This window comes from Vanellus vanellus (assembly GCF_965231255.1).
Source record: "Vanellus vanellus genome assembly, chromosome: 10".
Lineage (NCBI taxonomy): Eukaryota > Metazoa > Chordata > Aves > Charadriiformes > Charadriidae > Vanellus > Vanellus vanellus.
In genome coordinates, this window is record NC_138915.1 from 4,083,636 (window position 1) to 4,108,659 (window position 25,024).

Sequence of the window (25,024 nt, forward strand, 5' to 3'; positions counted from 1 at the left end):
TTGAGAATTCAAACTTCTCTTGATCTCTTGGTAAAGTAGCGTGGAATAAACAGGATGGAATTCAGCATCTCTTCATCTATGCAACCAAGTGCAGTGCATTGGTATTAAGTGACTTCATGGCTCAGTTAAGGAGAAAGGATGATGAGAGAGCAAGTCCATGGGATCAGAGGGTGGATCACAGTCCGAACACAAGGTAAGTATATGAAATTCAAGTGAAAAAGACAGAAAAATGGCACCCCAGCTTCAGTAAGCAAGAGCATCGAGCTCTGCTCGGCACTAACACCTCAGTTGGAGTACAATGTCTGGATTTGGGCACCACACTTCCCCAGTGATAGAAAACACAAAGAACCAGTTGATAAGACTTAGAGAAGAGAGACTTGTTAGAGGTTTGTAGATTATATGAGGGGTTGCTGTAGAAAGGAAAGGTAACTGACTGTCCTCTCCATTCGCGGAAGTCTTGGGCTTATAGAGCAGCTCAGCAATGCACTTCTTTGCTGACCAGTGGAGGAAGCACGTGGACTTTCCCTCATGGGTTGTCTTAAACGCAGGTTAGAGAAGCTTCAGTTACAAGTAGGGTAGGGATTTGGACACTAGGCAAGTGTTGGGACTGACTAACTTGGCAAGGTCTCTCCCACTATTATTTCTTGTGATCCCACACTAACTGAGTTTCTCATCTCCAGACTGCTCAGTGTTCTCCCAGTCTGCTCGTTAACCAGTTCATTTACTTGCTCTGTCACAAAAGATGAACCAATTAAAATCAGAAAAAGGGGCTTGTGAGCCACTTTATTTCTCACAGCATCAGTGGCTGAGTAACAGTAAATGTCAGATATTTCAAGCCTACACAGTGCAGCAAGGATAGGAGGTGACACAAATAGACTTCTGTCATGCAAATGAAAGTCTGGTATGAAAATAAGAGCAGGGTTTTCAGCAGAACCATGAGCCCCTGTAACCTCTTACCTCACTTTCAGACTCTGTACAGCCTAATTATAGTTCTGCAGATGGTGTTTATTTTATTATGCACATGCGTAAGGGGAGGACTGGGGTGAGCTCTGCATCTTGGATGGTGGAATGCTCCCTGTGGGCATAAATAAAACAACAGCTGCTTTTATTAGTGGTGGTGTATCAGAAATAGTGTGGCTATTATATGTTAATGATGTATAATAAGACTCGGTAATTTCCTTTAAACTTTTTTGTTGGAAATGTGAAGATATTTCTCTGTTTTACAGCACAGATGATGCAGGCTGACCCTGAGAAAAGGGATTAGGGATAAACCACTATGCTTGCAAAGGAGGTCCTTCTAAGTGGAACTCAGAATCTAAGTGCTTGGGTGCTTAGGTTGCGAGGGAGAGAAGGCATCAGGTCTCCTGAAGTGCCTGGGCCATATCTCACGTCAGTCTCTTTCCTTGTAATTCCTCTGATGGTAGTTGGCTTGGTCCTCAACTATCCTAAATTATCACTGCATTACTGGAAAAGTGATTACTTTTTTTTTTCAATTTTTATTTTTTTATACACTTGGGGCAACCAAAAATGCTTAAAGATCCTCACAAGGACTACAGAATAATAGATTTAAATAGCACATTTATAACTGTATTGGGGGAATTGTGGGCTAGATAGCTAATTCCATCTCAAAAGTATTCCTTAGAATTTACTATACTGCAGAAGTGGTGAAAAGCAAAAAGCCTGGAAGAGAGCAAACAGCTGAAATTAGCTGTAGCTTGCACAGGAGTATTATTGTGCATCTCATCTGAGCCGCCACACTGACAGTCATCAGAGAAGCTGTTATAATGGCTGTAATTAATGACAAGCGAAACAGAGCTAATGTCATTTTCTTGCACTGTTCTTTAGTCTCAGAAGGCCAGATCTCGCAGGCAGTTTAATAAGAAAGGGTTTATCAAGCGGGATCCTGAAGAATTTAGTGACTATGGTGGAAACAGGGAGGTGCTGTTTCTAAGTTCTGCTGTTCTATGTTTGCTTTGGACCCCAGTGGTCAGCAAATGCTAATCTCATCCATATGTTTGGCAGTTGACACATGCTGCTCTCTGTTTTTTCTCTGAGGACTGTAAGATGCAAGACACATTTCAATTAAAAAATTACAGTTTAATGTGGTAATTTTTAGCAAAGCAAACCAAATAAGTAAAGATATTTGTAATACATGGTAGTACTTAATTTCTTTCAAAACCAATGAAAGTTTTGGCTGCCTCTAGTGACAGAAAAGTTGGGACAATTTTAACCCTAAAAGCTCAATTTATCCCTTATTTATTACACTAACAAACCAACATTTTGAAAGGAAAAACAATATAGAAATTATTACTGCCAGAGATGCATGGAAATGGGATATGAGAGTTGAGTCTACCCAAGCTGGGTCTGGAACGTGTGCTACCACCATGCAGTAAGGGCCAAGTAGACAACTGATTTCAGCCCCTGCAACAGGCAACTGGATTGGTTATCATCAGCTGAAGTGGTGGCCTGAAGTTCCTGTTACCATTCCATATCAGAGCGTCCAGGCACATTGAAGGAATCTGTCCATGATGCAGATGAGTATCTTGTACATGGTCGGTTTTTCTCATAGGCACCATTTTGTTATTCAGAATTTTACTAAGGTCTGTTAAGCAGCTTTGAAACTTCTCTAAGTGAAGACACAAGTAAGAAATATTGACAGAAGAAGAGTGTCATATCATGATTGGTCGCTTGTTTCCCAGGAGGCATGTAAAATTTCTACCAACTGTTATTTAATGAGAAAAGTCTAATGCCAAAATCGTGATTTTCTTAAAGAAAACAAAACCAGCAGCAGCTCCATGCATTACATACTCTGAGCTGACTTCAGGCTGCCATCCCCCAAACCAGCCCAGGAGAACAGGCTTTCAGCTCAGCGCTGAGGTGGTTCTTTTTTCTGAAAGTGCGTTCAGCTGGCACTGATTTGACACAGTCCAAATAAAGGGAAGACTGAGAGGTTTTGACTTGCCCGTGGTGTGCAGCCGGTCTTGGATTGCAGTCTTGGTATTTTGGGATCATCATCTATAATTATCAAAGGGCAGTGAGAATCCATGAGGTAAGGAGCACAGCTCCTTATGCTGCTGCTGATAACAAACTGGAAACACTGCAGGAAATTTGGAGTGTCCTACCGTTTTGAAGTGAGAGGGAGTTATTTATTCTGCATTTGTAACGCCTGGGTATAAGATCATTTCCTTCCCACAGCGTTGAAATTTAGAGTTATTCTTATACCATGAAAGAGCAGAATTTCTTACCACTGTCTGCTCTTCCATCCTCTCAACCAGTTAGGAAAAGCAATGATTCACATAAGAGTGTCATGAGCAATCACTGGGTTGAAACCAGTAGGTTCCAGGTCAGTTATTGGACAGTCAGATTACCTGTTTTCTGAAGTGTTGCTTGGAAGGTTCTCTCTGGGACTGTGAGGCATCCGTGCAGGAGAACACCGTCTATGAAAGATTTCTTGGTAACAAACACAATACTGCTACAAAATGTACCCCTGTGGCTTTCTCATGTTCAATGATAGTTAGAGGTGCTCCTTTTAGTGCCTTGATCTGCAGGCTATCGTTGTGCCCCCTGGGAAAGACACAGCAGGGGGCAGGCTGGTGAGGAGCAGGGAGACATCACAGGAGGAGCCATCGATGCTTTGGTGAGAATCTGCATGTAGATAGAGATGGAGGCAGGAAAGCAAAGGGGAAGGAGGAACGAGTGGTTCTAATAAGAACCGGATAGATGAGAAAGATGAGACCCAGAGAATGAGAGGCAGATTTCACAGACGTCTATTCTCTGCCTTTGGTGCGGAGTGGTAAGGGTCATTGCAGTAACTCATGCTGTTGATGGAGGAGGATTTTCAGTATGTCAGCCAAGGGAGTGGCAATGAAGGAAGAAGAGCTTAGAGTTCTGGTGTCAGTAGCATCATTTCCTGCTGCTTTTCTTGATGAGGGTTGTTGGGTTTTTTTTTTGGTCAAAGCCCTTTCCTTGTAATGCTTCCTCCTTCTCCTTTTACTTACTTTCAGTTCATTAGCTGCCCTAATGCCAAATAAGTCTTCCAAATGTTGAATTCATTCCAGTCCTCAAAGATCACCTTCAGCTGAGGGCAGAACTAGGAACTCTGGAAAAAAAAAAAAAAAAAAAAAAGAAAAGGCAAATCCTAGTGTTTAGATCAGGCAACACAGTCGGCTTGTAAGAACTTAAATAATCCTGTATACCCTGACTTTCAAATATACTCAGTGCCAGAGAGCTTTTGAACTTCCTGGTATAGAAACTCCACGCTTCAATGGGAATGTGATGCAGAACAAGTGTGGAGAGCAACAGCTGGAAGGATGCTGTGATCATTTCTGGAGTGAAGTCTCCAGTAATCTTTGTTTTGCTTGGTTAGGACCTCTGTGAAGACCCCCGCCTGTTTGTGAATGGAATCAGCTCCCATGACTTACACCAAGGCACCCTGGGGAACTGCTGGTTTGTGGCTGCATGCTCTTGCTTGGCTCTGAGGAAGACCCTCTGGCAGCAGGTAGGTGATCAGTGTGCTCGGTGCATGAAATAAAGCTCATAAACCTTGGTTGTTTCCCTGCCTGTCAGCAAGTGTTTTTCCCTCTAGGACTAATGCGCCTCTGATGAGCGGTGAATTTTGGTGAATTCAAATCTCCCTGTTCTTTAGAAGCTCATTTTTCATGTTATGGACCTCCCCACTCCTCAGTCCCATTGAGCACCAAAGAAGAGAGAGAGCAAAGCCAGAGAGTGCAATAGGTTCTGTTTGTCTTTCTCTGCAGATCAATTTGAATTTTACTTTCCTAAAAGATTCTTTGAAGCGGGACTATATTTGACTTTGTACCAAATTCACCCTCTTTTTTCACTGCTTCGTTTGTTTAAGGTCAAGTGCTCATGAAGCTGAATGCCAGCACGGTGCGTGCTCCAGGGCAGTCTGCCCTCTGAGTAAATCTTAACATAGCGCATTTGGTGAACTTTCCCTTGCATGGTGTTTCAGGTGATTCCAGACTTTAACGAACAAGAATGGGACCCTAAAAACCCAGAGAAATATGCTGGGATTTTCCGTTTCCGTTTCTGGTGCTTTGGAGAATGGACAGAAGTGGTTGTTGATGATCTGCTGCCAACAATGGATGGGAAGTTGATCTACTGCCATTCCAATGTGAAAAATGAATTCTGGAGTGCATTATTGGAGAAAGCTTATGCAAAGTATGAGCTAGTTCATTGTACTTTTAGTCCTCGGTGCTGTCCTTTTTACCCATCTGTTTCTATTGTCTTTCAGCTCTATCATACTTTCCATAAGTTTTAGGTTTGATGCTAGTAGAGAACCTAAAGAAGATTGAAAACCCCTCCTTTAATCTGCACGGAGGAGGTGAATCGTACTGTCCTGGTTCCAGCAAGGACGGGGTTAATTTCCCCCAGGAGCCGGCGGGGGAGGCAGTATTCCATCCCACGTGACCCATGCCCGGCTATAAGAGGCGCTCGCCGGGGCGGGGGGGGCAGTCGCCACTCGGGGGCGGGTTGCGGTGGTGCGCGTCCGGTCGTTGCGCTGCGCGGCGGTACTGTAATCGTGTTCTTATACTCCTTTATCGGTGTTATTGTTTTTCCCTCTTCTTCCCTTTGGCTGTTCTGTTAAATTACACTATTTCAACCCACGAGTTTTGCCTTTTTCTGCCGATTTTTCCCACGGCTGTGGGAGTCAAGTGGGTAAATGTAGGGTACTGCATCTGGGGAGGAATAACCCCCTGCATCAGTACAGGTTGGGGGCTGACCTCCTGGAGAGCAGCTCTGTGGAAAGGGACCTGGGAGTCCTGGTGGACAACAGGATGACCATGAGCCAGCAATGTGCCCTGGTGGCCAAGAAGGCCAATGGCATCCTGGGGTGCATCAAAAAGAGTGTGGCCAGCAGGTCGAGGGAGGTCATCCTCCCCCTCTACTCAGCCCTGGTGAGGCCGCATCTGGGGCACTGTGTTCAGTTCTGGGCTCCCCAGGTCAAGAAAGACAGGGATCTGCTGGAGAGGGTCCAGCAAAGGGCTACCAAGATGATTAGGGGATTAGAACATCTTTCATATGAGGAAAGGCTGAGGAACTTGGGTCTCTTTAGTCTAGAAAAAAGAAGATTGAGGGGGGATCTTATTAATGCTTTCAAATACTTAAAGGGAGGATGCCAGAGGGATGGGAGGAGTCTTTTTTCAGTGGTGCCCATTGATAGGACGAGGGGTAATGGGCGCAAGCTTGAACATAGGAAGTTCCATCTTAACATGAGGAGGAACTTCTTCACTTTGAGGGTAGTGGAGCACTGGAACAGGCTGCCCAGAGAGGTTGTGGAGTCTCCCACTCTGGAGACGTTCAAAACCCGCCTGGACGCTGTCCTGTGCAACCTGTTGTAGGTGACCCTGCTCTGGCAGGGGGGGTTGGACTAGATGATCTCCAGAGGTCCCTTCCAGCCCTGACTATTCTGTGATTCTGTGAGTGAGTGGCTGTGTGGTTCTTTGTTGCTGGCTGAGGCCAAACCACGACACATACAAAAGTGCAATGCACTCTACTTCAACAGCCCAAACCCTTAAGAATCATTACACTCCTTTCTTAGAAACCCAGCAAAGGTTTCTCTGCAATATGCTGCTTTGTTTTGTTTTGTTCTGGTTTGTTTTTTCTTTGGTGAGACACAGGTATATTACCTACATTCAAGCCAAATTAAAGCACTTCTGACAGCCACTTGGTGACTGAGAATGTTCTGTGTTACCTCCAGGCTGGCTGGATCTTACGAAGCCCTAGATGGAGGCAGTGCTGCAGATGCAATTGTGGATTTCACTGGAGCAGTAGCAGAATCTATTGATTTGGCACAGGGCAAGTATGGTGAGATTATTTCTGAGCAGATGAAGCTGTTTGAAGACTTGCTGAAAGTGCATAAAAGAGGCGGATTGATCAGCTGTTACATTACGGTATGTATAGAGAGCTGGATTTTAAGAGTTAATTTGAATAAAAAAAAATCTGGAAAAAATACCATTAGTTTAAGTATATTGAGTATGTCCTTCCTTTGTATGCCTTGGAAAAGCTTCATATGGAAAAAAACTAGCAAATTGGCAGTGCTGTCAGCCAAGTACAACTCCATGAGCCACAAAACACGATCACAAAACCGCAAAGCCATTTGTGCTGCCACTTTACGGTGGATCTGAAATACTATTCTTTCTGAATGGTCACAGTTGTGTATTGACCTGAGGTTAATCCACCTAGAATGCCCTAATTTACAGGCCAGATGGCAGCGTTTAATTTCTTTATTTCTTAGGGAAATCTGTTTACAGAAAACAGTTCTGCTGGCACTGAGCTGCTGAGACTTCTTGACTTTGGTTGTGATGATGCAGTCGTCTCGTCAGTGTAACACTGGAGCTGAGCTGAAAGGCTGAGCTCACTTGGTTATTCAGGTAGTACGGTTTGTTAATGAGATTCCCCATTCAAATTAACCAGCAAAACTTGCCTATGCTGGCTAACGGGAGGCAGTGAACTCGGGTGCCCACATTAGGAGACTGTGACCCTGAAGTGCCCTTAGTCAGTAGAGAGGGGATGGCTTCCCCGAGGGGGATACAGGGTTGCCTTCTGTGGAAGCTTTACCTCTATCCACTCGCTTGAGGTGCAAGAAGGCAGATGAGCAGCAGCTCCCAAAGGATGCTATACACTTCGCAGACCACAGGCAGACAAGGGCCTTGCACAGCCCCTTGCCACAGGAGGGAAACCAGTGACAGGCTTAACTCTCCTTCCATCAAAGTCTGCAACATCAAGCCATGACTGCCTAGCACTGAAATTCTCACCTTGTCTGAAGCTGTTAGCAGATGTGGAGGGCTAACAAACTGCCATGGCACCTGAATATTTCCTAAAAGATTACTTTTAAATGATTTTTAAAGTGCAGTCTGCTGGAAAGGGATCATTCTCTAGAAGTTGTAGGGTTAGCGTCGAGGTGCACTTCAGCATCTTATTCCCATGCCCTCTGCTTCCAATTTAAGACCTTAGCTAAGGCTAATCTTGTATGGACTTAGTTAAATCACTTAAACACTTTGCTGTAATTTCCCCATTTGTGAAATGAAGATGATATTACTGTAGCACTTAACTATTTCATACCTGTAGTATTAGTGCTAAATCCACGGTAAACTGGCAGACCCCCAAGTGTTGGTTCATTCAGAAATCTTTGTGAGTATCATGGTAGTTGTGGAGTTGTCTAGAACAACAGAAAATCAGTCGTGTTTGGAGATGCCTGAGAACATTATCTGTTTGGCCCTGGCCATGCACTGCCCCACACCAGTGCCACGGTACCAAAGAGGAACATGAGGTACCTTCTGGGAGACGAATTCGAACCTGAGAACTCACCTGGGATAGAACAGGAGTTCTGAACTGTCTTTCCCAGCAACATCGGGCAACCACTCAGAAACAAATTCTTCTAGGTCTTTGGTCTTTGTTTTACCTTTTTCACAGGGTCTGAATTTTTATTTAGAAAGAATTCCATCTGCTTTGCTCAGACCAGGCTGGCAGACCAGACTTCCTGGTGTGAATTGTTGTTGTAAACATAGTTTCTGGAATGAGAGGTTGCTCCAAAATGCTAATACAGTTCAGTTTCTTAACATGGATCTGGTGAGGAGATAGGCTAAGTACAGGGAGTTGTATTTTAAAAAGCAATTAATTAGACAGTTGTAATGTTTTCACTTCTTCCTGGCATTATATTTCTGCTTGTCAAATTAAATGCAGATGCTTCTAAATATTGATTACACAGAGGCTATTCCTATTGGTTTGGCTTGACTCATCTGCATTTATCACTTTTTGATAGATATATTATACACACAATAAAGCTTGCTAGGTATAGAATATTTAATACTCAAGTTGCTTCATTGCTGATTTACAAATATGTCATCATTTTCGTTGGATTACAAAATAGCCCTGAGCTTCACCATTTAGAAATTGGAACAGACAGTAGATGTTTAAATATCTCATTTAAATAAATAAATAAATGTTGTCAGAATGAGGTGGGAAAGGCAGCCCAGCAGGAAGAAAAGCCTGGGGGATAACAAAGGCAGCAGGAGAGGTTACAGGCTCCCATGCTGTCAAGGACTCTTGTTTGCTTTTAGTTGTGAAAAATGCAAGCGAAAGTGTTACATTGGAGAAAGCCCAAACCCATTGGAAATGTCAGCCAGTCTTGGGGTAACACATGAGCTGATTCTTTAGGAGCTGTTGTCAGGGAAAGGCAAAGAGGTCTTGGTGGAAGTCTTGCAGTTGCCAGACCATCTGTCAGTTCCAATTTGATATAAATTTATCTTCTTTTTTTTTCCCCCGATTTCTTATCTTTGGGGACTGAAGACTGTTGTTTCAGGGCAACACCTGCCTTAGGAGAAGGACCCTGTTTGTTTAGACCAGAGAAATTTTGAAATGGGTAAAAATATCTGAGAAAGTACTGTGTGCATTTCCTAACTCTGGTAAGTCCATCTCTCTTCAGCAGAACAAAGGCTTGCTTGAGATCTTAATTAGGTTATTGCAAGTTTACACACAGGGATCTGCACTGAGTGAAATCTTCCTTCCTTGCTGTCCAAGGGAGGAAGTGTCATAAGGCCCAATGGGTTATAGCCCAGTATAGGTGAGAGAGACTGAATCCGGCTCAGTGCAAACATGCCCGTGCTGGCTCCAGTGAAGGTGTGATGAATCCAGAGGCGCGACCATTTGGATTGTTTCTGGCTTAGAAGAAGGGTTGTAGCACTGGCAGAGATTTACTTTTTCTACTCTTCTGCCTGGTATGTGTTGCTCATAAGCAGCATTGTACTGGCTTTGTTAAAGGGCCAGTCATTCAAAGCAACTCCAGCAGCTGCTTTTATGGGTTTAGATGTACTTAGGAGATTTTGATCTGGATTCATTAAATGCAATTGTGGTCTTTTTCAGAGCTTGACAATTTTTATGTATTCTTAGATCAGCGTCTGATCCAGCAGGACAGTTTACTGCCTGATCACTGATGGAAACAAGGCTTCTTATGCAAAGCCTATGAGGAGCAAACCCAGTTCCTAAGAAGGCCTGCAGATATGATAGTTGCCATGTAAGACAGGCCTGCCGGGTCACAAGTGAGGTACAGGACAGGTTTGACAAACAACTAGAAAGTTTTCTTGCCTGTGCCCTCTATTTTTATCCACTGCCAGTAGTTCTTCCTGGGTATCAAATTTACCCCAGCGTAGAAACAGGTATTGGACTCACCAGCTAAATCCTTAGACCCTACAAAGTGTCCAGTTGAGGACACCACCAGACAAGGCTGTGTCTGAACACAATCATCAATATCCAGAAGAGCCATTTTGTAAAGATGACAAGATTTTGGAAGGGCTGATAAAGGTTATCCATCAGCCCAGTCTTTAACTCTCTGAGGCCAGTAGAAGACAGAATGGCTGTAGCAGGCAGTATTCCCCTATGCTCTGGGATTTTGTCTACTAGGACTTGTCTGGCACTAACATGCAGAAGATCAGACTAGTGAGCCACTAGTTTTGAGCCCCGGTGCTGTTGTCTTCCTGCAGTCAAATCATTTGGGAAGGGAACATATAGCTCTGTGAAAGAAAACAAGTCTTCCCCATCCTCCCCTTGCACACATAGCTGTCAGGTCCCTCAATGATGTGAATTCTTTTTTTCTATTGTCGTTCTTGGTGCTAAAGGCTTCCTCTAGCAGTATCAATGAAGTGGAGACAGAGATGGGTCTTGTCATCGGCCATGCCTACGCAGTGACTGCAATTCGGAAGGTGCGTCTTGGAGAAAGGCTCATATTCTCTTTTAAGGCAGAAAAGCTGTTCATGATCAGGCTGAGGAATCCCTGGGGAAAAAGAGAGTGGAACGGTGCCTGGAGTGACAAGTAAGTGCTGCAAATCCAGTGTCAAAAACAATGAAACTGTGATTAGGGCCGCTGGACGTTAGATGCATTGTTAAACACTGTTGAGGCACAACACCAATCTGCAATACTCAGTGATGGCTGAACCGTTGTGCCATCTCTTCCCAAGTATAGCATTGTCTGAGCAAATGAACACATCCTGGAGGAGCCGGGAGGTTATGGCTTCCTGGGCCTTAGTTTACTTTATACATCATTGTTCTGGCGCACTTGGAGCATGAGTAGAAAAATAGCGTACAATTTAGGTGATGAGTCAAGACCATGAGGTTTTTTCCCAGTTTCACCACTGAGTTTGTCTGTGACTCAGTTTCTCATCTGTAATTGCTAGCTGCTGGGGATGGTAGAAGTCTTATATTCTCAGATAGTTTAAGGGACTGGTGAAGAATGCTCTAAAATGGCTACATTTGTGATTTCTTGAATTATTTGCTAATGTATTTTAATGTGGGCCATGAGCTTAGCAGGCACCCCTACAGAGACAGAACTGATTGCTGGAGGGGATGTATTCCATCACTGGCAATTTACACATGAAATACATTTAACGAGGATGTTACAGTTCAACACTGTGTTTGCCAGCCACTGTTAGCATTTAATAATGTCGTATTCTTAACAACAGCATGTTAAGTTCTTTTCTTACATACTTCAGCAAGCAAAAATCTATTACTTTCAAAGAGTTTGGCTCAGGTGAAACGTGAATGCGCAGAAGAGCTACTGTGTCTTGTTTAACTTAAGCCCTTGTGGTTCCCCACTGGACCTTGTCTTGGCGCAGCCGCCACTCGTTCCAGTGGAAGCACTGAGGACTGAGGTTGGGCCATGGTTTTTGGCCTAACAGAATTAAATTGAGAATTTCCAAATAGGTTAAGAAAATGTCTGTTATGGAAAGCAACCTTCCTTCCCTCCTGCCAACCACCTTCAACTTTAACCTCTAAGTACTTTTGGAAGGGGAGTGAGGAATTGTGTCTCTGTCTAATATTACACATTAGGGAATGGAATCATTCTGTCTTCTATCACGTTCTCTGATTTAAGCACTGGACTGCTTGCATTTAGGATCCTGTGCTCCCTGCAGTCAGTGGAAAGAGCCAGGTGCCTCCAAGGGGACAATGCGGAGCACATAAGTTATGTGCTAATGCAGGCAATGAAGTGTCTATGCAGTGTAGTGTTAGTCTGGAAACTGGACACCAGGCTCATGCTGGAACAGTTTCTTCTCAAAGGCTCTCTGGGGAAATCTCAGACCTCGGGCCTGTCAATCAATTCTCAGATTGAAAGACAGAGAGAATCCTCTGATCTAAGTGAAGTATTCAATAAGCTCCTGAGGAGGAAAAACAGGTTTCTTTTGAACACCCTTCAGGGAATGGAAACAATCTCATCTGACCTTCTAAACCAGCTGTTTAAGTGTCCTAAGGGAGTGTGTGACAAAGGAAATCAATAAGGTTCTGCTCTAGTTGTGCCGATTTCCCACTCATCTCTTTCTTTTTTAGTAGCTTTCAAATCAATTAAGGTTTTAAAACTGCTCCTGTAAGCCCCACACTTTCTTCCTGACTATCATCTGTCCTTTCAGTACTCCGATGTTACCTTTATAGCCTTTATAGCAAGTATTTATTAATCATCCTTGTTGTTCTTTTTTTCCTCTTTTTTTTTTTTTTCCTTTTAGCTCTGAGGAGTGGAAGAAAGTCAGCAATTCAGAACGTAAGAGCTTGGGACTCACTCTTGAGAACGATGGAGAGTTCTGGTGAGTGGGAGTCATGTGAAGGGTTTGGAGATACTGGCTACATCATGTAAGTGTCATTAATTCTGACATTTAACAGCTTCGAAAACATCTTCCCCAAATGCATAAGATTATCCGGTCCTGGCACAAGGTCTGTTTCAGACAGAAACAAAAAAAGAACAGAAAAAAATGGATTAAAGATTAGTAGAACAAAATTAGTAGCTCTTGGTAAATATAAATTTCAAACACCCTCAAAATCTATTACCTATATTTAGGACGTTCACTCAGAATCCAAGACAACACATGTACTGATTTACATGACAGAATGCCAAATATTGAACACACTGTCAATCCCGTTTACTGACTGCTGTGCCTGTCTGTAGGATTTCTGGGTCAACCATGGCTGAGGTATCTGTAAATACAATTGCAGCCAATGAATTTTGACATTTGTTGTGTTTTCCAGCATGGGCACAAAGAAGTGTTCATTCTCTACAGAATCTGTAGAACTCTAATAATTTTGATTCTGCTTAAAGCTTAGATACACCAAGGCAGTCCAGCACCTTCTTCAGTAGATCAATATTGCATCAAGTGTGCTGGTAGGGCTCAGTATGAAGAGTCTTCTGTTTGCTTGGCTTTGTCAGAACCAGCAACTGGAAGCCAGCTGTAGGGTTTGGTTCTAGGCCATTAATAAGCCAGGACGTGATGGTAGTTCAGAGACTCCCAGGTGTTAGAGGGTATGAATATTTTCAACTGCAGGTGCAGGTTATAGCATTGAGATGATGCTAAATAAAAGCTATGTCCAGAGTAGAGAGGTCTGAGTCAGGCTTGGGGACAGATGTAACAATAAGGACCGTCATAATGAGGACTGGATAGTGCTTTGGTTGCAAGTAATCTCTTTTGCCTTTGCAAAATACATGTTATCAAATCCAGCCTGGTAGATACAACCTACCCTTTATGCTTAGGTGCACAACTGAACAAATCCAGGGCTCACGAAACACACTGAGCTGGTATTTCTCTAAATTAAGTTTTAAGATAGTGTGATTGTGGCTTCACAAGTATTTCCACATGGAGAGCTTTCCAGTGAATCAGTTTGTCCTCTGGACAGCTGAGCAATGCCTCTGCTTAAATTACTGGAAGAGTTCGTGGGTTATTTTGGCTCTTTGCATGAGTATTACTGTTTATTTTTAAATAAACCATGACTTTCCTGGTGTCCCATGGAATAGGATGACGTTTGAGGACTGGTGTAAGAATTTCACTGATGTGGACATCTGCCGGATTGTGAATACCTCCTACTTCAGTATCCACAAGACCTGGGAGAAGAAAATGATGCATGGGGCTTGGGCAAAGAATTCAGAGCCTCTGCTAAATCGTTCCGGTGGATGCTTTGATAACAAAGAAACCTTCCTGCAAAATCCCCAGGTGGGAATCCCTGTATTTTGTGAGATATTAAATTGTATCCACTTTGGGTAGGGCTTCTGAAGTATCCACCCTATTTGGGAGTTGGCAGTAACTACTTGACAGAAATCTCATTGCCAGTGTCTCTGTCCTCTGGGAGTATGCTGGTTCACTGCATGTGTCAGTGATTTCTCTGAAATCTCTCAGAAGAGTTTAGATATTTGTTTGGGACTGATCATGTTTGGGGCTGATGAGTCAGACACACCAGGATTAGTGAAGTCCTGCCTGGACTTCTTTCAGTTTCCCAGTTGTAGAAGGGCAGCAAGTCTAATTTTCTAATGACAGAACTCCATTCACGTAACACACTTAAACAGCTTGAGGATTTGGTCCACTGTATTTAGTCAGTATCCCTTTGCATTCATCTAAGATTCTGAAAGTACCTAGTCTCTTCTGCAAGGTCCCCGTCTCGTCAGCATTACAGAATTTTCCTTGTCTCATCCTACCTGGTAACTTGCAAGCTATTCACTTTTTCTGTTCATCCATTCTTACTCCATTTCTCACCTTCCTGCCCTTCTCAGCGTTGTACATTTTCATCCCCGTGCATACAAATTTACGCATAAACCTTCCATTACTGTCAATGAGATCTGGGCACTTACTGCTTTAGTTATTACTTTGAAAATTGAATTTCTGTTCTTTTGTAATTCACCAGGTACTTTAGCTTAATTAAAGATGTTCTGTGTCTGCTTCTCTGCACTTGTATGGGAGGTTTCTGTCCACAGCCCTCCATTTTCATAGCAGGATATTGGAGAAGTGAAGCTCAAGCTCCCAGCTCATCCTGTCATGTAGGTGTAGATGGAGAAGCAGTTCTTCACTGCTCTGTCTTCTCTCAGTGCCTTATTTCCAGAAGGTGATTTTATTCAGATATTCCCCTGTGTGATTCTGGACGTATTCCAAGTGCTTGTCTGGGTCTCATTTGTAAGTGTTTAGCTGTAACAGAGAACAAAATATACACGTTACGGTTGAGTGCAATGCCTGATGCAATGGAAGTTCTTTTTATTCCAGCGTTATCTCCAGGCTAGTTGATTAAAAGGCTCTTAATAGCAGCACTGGAACACATTTATGTTAGCTTAGGGCCATTATAAATTACTGTGGCACATGCTACCATAGTCTAGAGATAATCTCTGTCTGTTCTCCCTGAGTGAAATGCCTGACGCTGAGGCCTCCCGTGAAATTATCTGTACAGAAAGGGATTGTGGCACTTCCAGTCTCTTTGAAATATGGGAATTTAAGCCAAGTATAAATGTATTCCTGCAGCCACCTGCTGGTTTCCAGATTGTTACCCATTAGGACAGGTGAAATGTCATCAGATCAAAGATCGTCACAGTTGCATAACTCTCATCAGACCAAGGGAGCTCTCTTACACTCTCACTGTTCCCCTTCCATACCTCCATTTGCCCTGGAACACTCTAGGCTATCTGACAAGGTAACACTGAATATGGTTCAACAGGGACAAGAATTAAAATGTGCCTTACTAGGTGTTGCTGCATTTTTATATCTTGCTTTTTAGATTCTCCCTGCAGAGGTGCTTTACAACCCCTAGGTCTGTCTTCAGGATCCTGTGTTTTCTCTGCCACAATGTTGATATAGCACACAAATAAGAGCACAAAGAAGCATTGAATTTGTACCAAAAACCAGCCAGCCCAGACTAGCAAGCAGCAGTTCTGTAGGAGGTCAATCTAGACTGTAAATACCATGAACAACTAATGAAGCCCAGAGGCTTGAGAAGGTATTGATTTTCTTTCCAATGCTGCTGTGCTTCAGCCAACTCTGCTAGAGGTTGGTGTTTCTTCCATGTGGGTGTAACACCGCCTGAGACAGCGAGGGTCAGGGAGGAGAAATGGGATGGTGCCTTATTCCGCAGAACTCTAACCACAGAGAGATGTGAAGTCATTACAGTAACCGAGGCAATGTCAGTATCTACCTCAGAGCAAAGCTCAATGAGGATTTGCTTTTCAGCAGCTCTTGGAGGAGCAGGGAGGGAGGAATTGAACGACTGATGATATTTCTCTCCATGCTGTCAGAGAATTTCAGCTTAAATCAGAACGTGCGGTGCACATAGTACCCAGCTGTGCACCACTGCAGTTTTATGCTTGTATTTATTTGCTTCCCACTGAAAGGTCTTTAAGCATGGAAGAATACAGCATCTGTCCAAACTTGGCATAAATAGTGTCCTCTTCCCCTCCACTGGTTGACAACTCAGATTTGCCCTCTGTATGCAAGCAAGAAAGAAAATTTAAAGAAGTCTCTAATAATGAAAGGATTTGAGTGTTTAATTCTTTGTTGTATAAAGAAACACCTATCTGACCTTTTTTGTCTACTGAAAGAGTACATACCTACTCATGAACTGGTCTGGTAGTGATACTTAATAATGTAAGCAATTCAAGTCTGATTTATTGAGCTGGGAGCCGCTGCCTAAACTTGAAATAATTTATTTTCATTGGTCTTAAACCCAAATTGATTCAAGTTTACTTTAAAAAGTTTGGATAAAAGATTTACATGTTAAAGACGCAGGAGTTCTTCTTAGCCCTTTTTACTGGGTATTCCTAAGACTTTCAGGAAAAACGAGAAAGTCCAAAATTAGCATTCCTGTCATTCTTATATCAAATAGAAATTGTAGGTGTGGAACAAAGTTGTGGGTGTTGGGTTTTTTTAACCAAGATTTGGAAGATTCCTTTATTTTAGGTCCTATATAAAGATGTTTGAAATTTACAGGCCCTGTTTAGATATTCAAGTTAAAAGAAGAATAAAAATTTATCAAAGACCCCATCTGGAGTCTGTTGGCTTAATTTTTTTTATCTCACTCCTGGTTTATATATATCTAAAGAAAACTTAATCTTCTGACTTTTGCTTTCAGAGGAGATGTTCTCTGCTGCTGCCTCAACAGTTATTTTGTAGTACTGTCTCACACTGTCTTTTATGTGAATTACCTGTTTCAGTGTCTCCAATACTTTTGGCTTAAAGATCCTTATTATTAGCATTAATTTTCAGCTGTGAACTGCTGGGAATGTCTGTTATATGGAGAACTCTCCTCCCACCCCCAAATATGTTTTCATTTGCCTCCTTTGTGTGCGTGTATTTCCTTGGTGATGGCTTTATCCTCAGCATCCTAAGGCATTTCTAACAACAGCTTACCCTCTTCTCTCTTGTATTAGTACATCTTTGATGTTAAGAAGACAGAGGACAAAGTGTTGGTCTCATTACAACAGGAAGATCGCCGCAAATACAAGAAAGAAGGGAAAGGAGACAGCATCCCAATTGGCTTTGAAATATTGAAGGTGGGCAGCCATCTGCACTCCCGGTTCTGACTTTGTTCTGCCTCATCCTGTCAATGACATCTTTGGCAGATAGAGGCATGATTATCATGGTGGAGTCTGGCTCTCCTCTCAACATGAGCTTTGCATGTGTACTGCAGTCAGTCAGCAGAGCTGACATTAGACAGAGTATTTGAACTAAACTGAATTTAGTTCAATTCAATCTCTATTTGAACTAAAGGAACGTAAGTAATTTTTCCCTATTGCAAAAGAATTTTAAATGCTTTTCCTACCCCAAGCTTTGAAGAGAAAGACAAAAAAATATTCACGCTTGAAACATGGAAGGGTTTTTTCTCCTTCTCACTGGAGGCTCCTGCCTCCATTTCTTCAGCAAACACAGCCAAGTGAATGAGTTTGAAAAGTCTGCAGTTTTTCTTTTGCCACTTAGAAAAGAGTCAAGAGTGTTTTCAAAAACTGGAGTAGTGAGTAGGAAATGAGCATATGTGAAAAGGAACCAAAGGGATCCCAAACAGTAATTTAATTGCACTGCCAGGGCAAATTGAATAAAATGAAAACATACAAACTGAAAGAAGGAGGAAAGCAAGAGAAACAGCTATGCATCTGCTTTTTTCACTGAGGATCAGGATTATCTTATCATCTGTTGCCATAGCTAGTGGGACTACACTGAGTCTGTGGTCCTGTATCCTGAAATACCCCTAGTATATACCCTAAAAAATAGTCGACTTTTAACAGTCAGTTAGAGCTGCTGACGTCTCCATCACAGCTATTCATTTGACAGTCACCTGTTAACCACATATATTGAAAAGAATCATTACAGGAAGTAACATAATTTACCTTGCCGTGTTCGTGCCTCTATATCTAATTTGGAAAGGCTTGGAAAAGAAAATCACACCTTCAGAAAAGTGTCAGTCCTCTATCTTTATTTCTGATCAATAATCTTTTTTTATTTCAGAAGTGTTCTAACCCACCAGGCTCGTTATCATGACTAAAGACCTTTGGAAAACCATAGCCTAAATTATCTGAAGACAAAAGAGAAAAGAATGTAGGGCTGTCTTTACCTCCAGGACTGCTTAAGAAATAGGTTTATATTTTAACTGTGCTGTGGCAAATATCAGTTCCCTGAAGGGGATGCTAATATTTAAGCACAGCTTCAAGGCTTAGAACAAAACATAAATGGTTATTCTGTGGCTTTTGTGTTCAGGAGAGGGCAATGAAAATACAGCTGTGTGCATCTGGACTGAGAGCCTGCTGTTTAAGACTGGAATGCTCCCTCTACATGCTTGAGAAAGGAGGCAGATGAATCTCAGCCTCATCTAAGATGGCAGCATAGCTCAGCGGGTGGAGTCCTTGGAGTCTGCATGCATCTCTGAAAGTATTCAAAAGTCTACAGTAGCGTTATGTCTCTTTTAGTGGATGCACGTCTTTGCCAGTCCCGGCCTTTCACCTCCACTTCAGGGTATACATGTATATACCAATGCAGTGAAGTGCAGAATAGCACTGCTTGGATGCCTGTGTGGGCTAGCGCTTGGAGCACTGGGTTGCCACAGCTTCAGTGGGTGACAAACTATTTGCCAAATCATTTGCCTTTATTGCACACTGTCTTTTCTACCCATGAAAGGCTGTGTGACGTGCAGGGAAAATCCTGCCTGTTAGCTCTGATACCCCCCCCTTGCATTAACCCCTGTACTGCTCTGTGGCTGTAGGTGGAGGATAACAGAAGATACCGACTACACAAGCTGACTGTGCAGGAGAGAGTGGCCACATCTCTGTATATCAACACACGCACTGTGTTCTTGAAGAGGATCCTTAAGCAAGGCCGTTACATCCTTATCCCAACTACGTATCATCCTGGCATCATTACAAAGTTTATCCTGAGACTCTTCACAGATGTGCCATCTAAACTCAGGTAGGTTGCACTCACAGCTACATGAGATCTTCCCTCGCTCACGTTGGCAGCACCTCCTTGGAAATGGTTGCCTGGTTACCCTCAAATATTCCTGACTAACTAGCTCATATCACTCCAGAACCAGGTCCTCGAGGTGGTCAGGGTCACCTCCAAGAATCTCCAGATGGCTCACTGGGATTTTTGCATGATCAGGACAGTTTTACTTAGGAACCTAGTGGACAATTTAGTTTGGCTTTTGTAGTTGCCTCCAGTTCTAGGTCAGAACACTGAGCACTGGCGATTGCAGTTACAGTTGATACTGTTTTTCTTTGACCATCTCCTTTGAAACCAGTGGTTGTCTGTGAGGGCAAAACTAGTGTTTCGTGAAATCAGGCCTGGTGAATTTTTGTCTTGCTTTGATACTATTTTGCATGAATTAAGGTTGTTTTTTCCACCATTTTTGCTGCCATGTGAAAGGTGCCCCAAATTTAGTTTACTTTGCTTTGCTTTGCTCTTCATTTCTTAAGTCTTTCATTTCTGTACCACAAATTTCCAAAATGGTAGATGAGGAAAGACTACAAATCTCATGTTCTGAAAATGCCAAATTTCCACAGCCATTCATTGTTTGCTTGATATTCATTGCTTCAATTGCTTTTCCCATGATTTTTCAGGGAGCTGAAGGCAGATAAGCCTAAAATGACATGTTGGAGTCTTCTTTGCGGCTATCCACGCAGAGTCACCCAAATCAAAATTCACTCTGCAGAGGGTTTACAGAGGCAAGACAGATCAGGCGGTAAGTGTAAAGCGAGCCTGGAAAAGTGGGAGGGGCTTCTTCAGTCCTCTGAAGATGATCTGAGTTGATATGTAAGCAGTCAGAAATTATCCAAACAAACTGAAAATTTATGGGATTTTTTTTCGGCATGTTGTAAAATCTGCTCAAAATGAGAGATCAGATGAACAAGATGATGCAAAACAGCAGGAGTTATGTGTCATCTATGCTGGTCCAGATGGGCAGTAGTAGCTAGACCCTCGTGAGAAGCTTTTGTGGGGATTAGTAAGAAATTCATCTTTCAGGGTTATGTGTTTTCTAAATGGAAAGGATCCAGGGAGACAGCTGAATCGCACAGACTTATGTAGTGTGTTACACTTACCTCAGCAATGTCATTCACGGCCTTCAGAGTACTTTGTTATTCATTACCACAAGCTTAATAGCACTTGAGGGAGGAAATTATGGTTTTCAAACAACCATTTTCAGCTGGGTAAACTCAGACAGGGAGAGGTTAAATGACTTGTACAGGACTCTGTATCTACACGTTAAAGGAAGTGTCCTGAAGGACACTAAAATGTCTTTCTGGCATCTGATGTTGACAGTTAATTAGGAGACTTGTCCAGTTGTCATTTTCTTCCTCATTTTCTACTCTTACTCTCTTGTCTGTCAGCCTTCATTTTCCATGACCAGTGCAACAGAAAAAGGTAGACACGTCCAGCACTGAGCGGTTGGTGGGGAGAAAGCAAAGGAGGGGGATACTACTGGGTAATTGGAACAGGAAACTAAAGAGGTTCCTGAAACATGTGCTGTGTTTGCTCCAGATAATTCTTCAGCTCTCTTCACTTTAAGATGTGGAGCTCAGTTGCATTAACTTCTTTTGGTAGAGAAGGCATTAGACAGACCTGTAGTACAGTTCATCTTCAGTCTCACAAAGCAGCTGTAAAATTTCTCCCACCAGCTGGCTACAATTTTATTCCAGTCCCTTTTTCATAGTTATTCCTGGCACCCTCTGAGGGGTGACTAAATGTACTTCTCACTGTGAAAGCCACTTTCTGTAAAGTCTGGTTGTCTCTTCAGGGGACAGCAATGTTGGAGAGAAGAGACACAGAAAATTGATTCTGTTCATTTTTCTTGAAAAACAGGAGCCTCAAAAAACAGACACCTCAGTAAAATAAGTGGTATGGCTTCACCTTCTCGGCAAGGCAGGATGGATGGGTGAGACTGTAGGGGCTACATGTGACACGAATAGCTTAGCAGTGCATTGAAAAGAGGCAGTGTGTTCTTGTTCTTGCCCTGTGAAGGACATTTTCATTTTTAAGGGTGGGTTGGGTTTTTTTTTGCTTTTAAAATCCCTTAAACATTTTTCTCTAGCATAGCCTGCAGTAAAGCAATAAAAGCCAGTTCTCCACCCCTAGCATTTCACAATCCTTAGCACAATTACAGCCTTGACAAGATCATTAAAAACAATTGCCTGCAGATGCCAAAGACCAGGCTTCAGCTCAGAGAGCATTGTGGGATTTGGTACATTGTGACACAGACCCTCAGGAATACCCAAATAGGACTTAAACCCAATTCTAACTACAGCACAGCCCAAATACCTTTAGGACCCAGTACTACCACACATGGTAAGGTTAAGTTGAAGCACCTTCTTCTACTTTGGTTTCAGCATCCCGTGTTGGGATGATGATTACTCTGACAGAACTGAAAAGGTAGCCTATTGTGGAAAAATTTCTATAGGAAATAGACTTACAGATTTTCTGTTTAAACCTTAGCAAAACTTCTGCTTGATTTTTTTATCTGCTGAAAAAATGCAGAATTGGGTCAAGTGATACTATTTGTGAATTAGTATTTAATCCATCAGGAAAAAAAATCAGTCTATCATTGTCAATTTTCTTTTGAAGTGTTTCCATTTCCCTGTGTGAAACAACATGACATTTTTAAATTCATCAAAAACATAAGGGGTTTTGAATACAAAACCTAAATGAATCTTATTGTTTGACTTTGAATAAAACTTCACCAAAAAAGTTGAAATATTTTCATTTTGTATCACCATAAAGCTTTCAGTAAAAGCCTTTGTCTCTTTTCAGCCTATAGTTCCAAATCTCATCCATTCAGGGGGCACTGAAGGAGGGCAAAGTTACTTCACTTCAGTAGCTTCCCCATTATCTTGAATTCTGTGAAATCCCTGTTTGAATCTTTCTTTATAAACCTTTTTATTTTCCTATAAGTATCTCCAGCTCACAGAGTACATTCGTAGATTGTCTTGCAGAACGCCACATAGAAGCATAGATAAATAGAATCATAGAATGGTTTGGGTTGGAAGGGACCTTAAAGATCATCTCATTCCAACTCCCCTGCCCTGGGCAGGGACACCTCCCACCAGCCCAGGTTGCTCCAAGCCCCGTCCAACCTGGCCTTGAACACCTCCAGGGATGGGGCAGACACAGCTTCTCTGGGCAACCTGGGCCAGTGCCACACCACCCTCACAGTGAAAATTTTCTTCCTAATATCTAATCTAAATCTCCCCTCTTCCAGTTTGAAGCTGTTCCCCCTCATCCTATCACTACATGCCCTTGTGAAAAGTCCCTCCCCAGCTCTCCTGTAGCCCCCTTTAGGTACTGGAAGCCACCTCTTGAGATGCTTCTTTTCTTATGCTCAGTCTCTGTGATCCATCAACTGTATTCCCCCTTGTCCAGCCGCCTGCCCAGTTTGTCACTATCATTCCTTAGCATAGAGAGAAGACAAAACTTGATGATAAAGGAGAAGGTTATGATTCATTCTGAAGCTTCTGAGAATTGAGCCACGGCATTGCTTCTCAGTGACCAACTGGCCTGAAAACATCAGGATGTCTCTATTCTCTGAGAATAGAACTGGGGTACGCAGTTGTGGAAAGTAAGAGCAGCCTGAACAGAGATACCTTTTTTTGATATAACTTGGATAGAGGGATTTTAGACTTGAATGCACTGTTCTTCATATAAGCCCATCACTGTCATCTGAGAGTTGTGCTTAGCACAAATTTCTGAGCAACTACTTAAACAAAACTGGAAGAGAATGAAGATTGCATAGCAAGTGCACGCCCGGCCCGTTTCGTGAGCTGGTTGTCATCACAACCCTGCTCCCTGCCAGAGGAAGGTTGTTTAATCTCTATTTTAAATGTTTATTGGAGAGCTCCTCCTTGCTGCTGTCTTTGATATATTGTCCTGTCTGGAAAAAATAATGGATGGTTTGCTGTTGTCAAGAACTGTGGATGAATCTAGCTGCCCAGACTGAATTCTGAATGAATATAGGCCACTTCTCTTGAGTTAGCTTGTTCTGAAGTTGATCCAACTGTGAGCCAAGCGCAGTGGCAGGTTTGCAAGATGAGGAAGCACTGTGTGCTTGGAGATTTTTGACTCTCATTCCCAAGTCTGTTTTAAAAATTGCTCTTGCTACTGTCTGTCACACTCATTCCCAAGAGCTTATCTTTGAGAACAAATCACCTTTTGCATTTTTAAGTCTTCCCACCGAAATTCCGTGTTGAATTTGCATGTGTAATTGCCTTTCACCACTTCTTTTCTAAACTAGGTATTGTGATCCGTGGTATATGACATACCTGGTAAGCAGAGTATCTGGTACCTTTAATGACAGTTGCCTTGGGAGCAATGGGAGAAACAGAAGGAGAAGGCAAAGAGGAGCTGATGAATATCCAATCAAAGCATGAGAAGGGAAACAAAGAGAAAATGGAGCAGAGGTGGGGGAGGGATTTAGTGATGCCAGTGGAAAGACTCCTTTTTGTTCTGTATTGCGGGAGAAGCTAAGAGGTATCACATGAGAAAAGACTCAACTGCAAAAGGCAAAACACCTGTTGTCTTTCCCAAGGCAGTGCTTGTGCCTCAGCACTGTGCCTGCTCTGTTTGGCCCATGACTTTTTCCAGTGACTGAGTTCATCATACCTCTCCATATACTGTCATATAAGAGTGGTCTAACTGCAGAAGAGTGGCAATGTCTCTGAGAACTTTTTCTCAAGAACATTTTCTTTTGTGTTTGGTAGAGTGCTGAAGGATGTGGGTGTTAGCTCCTCAGTCCAATTCTCAAAAAAAAAAAAAAAAGTTAGCCTTAGACTACTGTGCGTAGATTTCTTTAAGCCTTAGAAATGTCATTACTGTTCAAGTGTTTCTGGCTTTTACAATACAACAGCATGGCCACAGGACTGAGATGGAACAGTTGTTTACACACAGTATGATGTTCAAGGCATAGCTTGAGTCATATGTGTGCCTGAGAACTGAACCCAGCAACTGAACTGCCCGAGCAGTTGCCAAAGTAGCAGCTCCAGCTCATCGCGAATACTACAATATTGCTTTTCCACGTTGGTAGCCCTTTCTGCATTGTCTTTGTACTGTAAATAAACCAGGCCCAGAGCTGCAAGGAACTGGGGTAGCTGTAGCTAAGAAAGTCCCTTGTCTCATTGCACACGTGTAGCTCTCCCATTTCTTTCTTTTGTTCTGGAATCGGAGCCAGTCCTCCTAATATATCTGACCACTCAGCAACACCTTCATGAGCTCACGCTCTGCAGGTACCTTTCATGTTCCTCATCTACCGGACTCTTTTTTTCTAGCTCTTTCTGAGAATTTGAATTTGTTTCTTTCAAATGTTAACTTTCCTTTTCCTTTCACTTAGCAAGTCCCTTCATTAACAGCTCCCTCACCCCGCAGACATGCCTGTTACCTCTTTAAGCTCTGTGTCCTTTCCCCACCCCTTCTTATGCCCTTTATCTCTTAATTACTGGTAATGATCAGATGTTGCTTTGCTCTTTGCCTTCAGCCAAAGTACTTGACACCATTTCATGCAAGACCCCATTCTATTCAGATCAATTTTCCAAATCTCTTTGCAAAGGGGGGGAGCTTTTCCATCGCTGATTACACAGCGTGGTGCCACCCCATGCCTCCGAGCTAAATCCACACATTCAGTGACACAGAAAGTAATTGCCTATCAGAAAAGGCAATACACTGCTACCTGCTACAGAAAGTGTGAGATGTTGTCAGGGTAACAGGCCTGTCGCATGTCTGGCCAGGTGTAATCATAGTGCAGCATATGGAAA

General features: G+C 42.7%; 1 protein-coding gene across 3 annotated transcripts in view; it reads left to right on the forward strand.

The window, feature by feature from the left end:
* Positions 1-25,024, forward strand: part of CAPN6 (calpain 6) — a 68,731-nt gene that overhangs the window by 37,042 nt on the left and 6,665 nt on the right. For all 3 annotated transcript variants that reach the window (XM_082488393.1, XM_082488395.1, XM_082488394.1), the window contains 9 exons: positions 4,367-4,498; positions 4,973-5,181; positions 6,722-6,914; positions 10,638-10,831; positions 12,513-12,590; positions 13,790-13,985; positions 17,174-17,296; positions 18,997-19,199; positions 19,850-19,971. In XM_082488393.1, the coding sequence (XP_082344519.1) occupies positions 4,367-4,498; positions 4,973-5,181; positions 6,722-6,914; positions 10,638-10,831; positions 12,513-12,590; positions 13,790-13,985; positions 17,174-17,296; positions 18,997-19,199; positions 19,850-19,971 (1,450 nt within the window). The remainder of the gene's footprint in view (positions 1-4,366; positions 4,499-4,972; positions 5,182-6,721; positions 6,915-10,637; positions 10,832-12,512; positions 12,591-13,789; positions 13,986-17,173; positions 17,297-18,996; positions 19,200-19,849; positions 19,972-25,024) is intronic.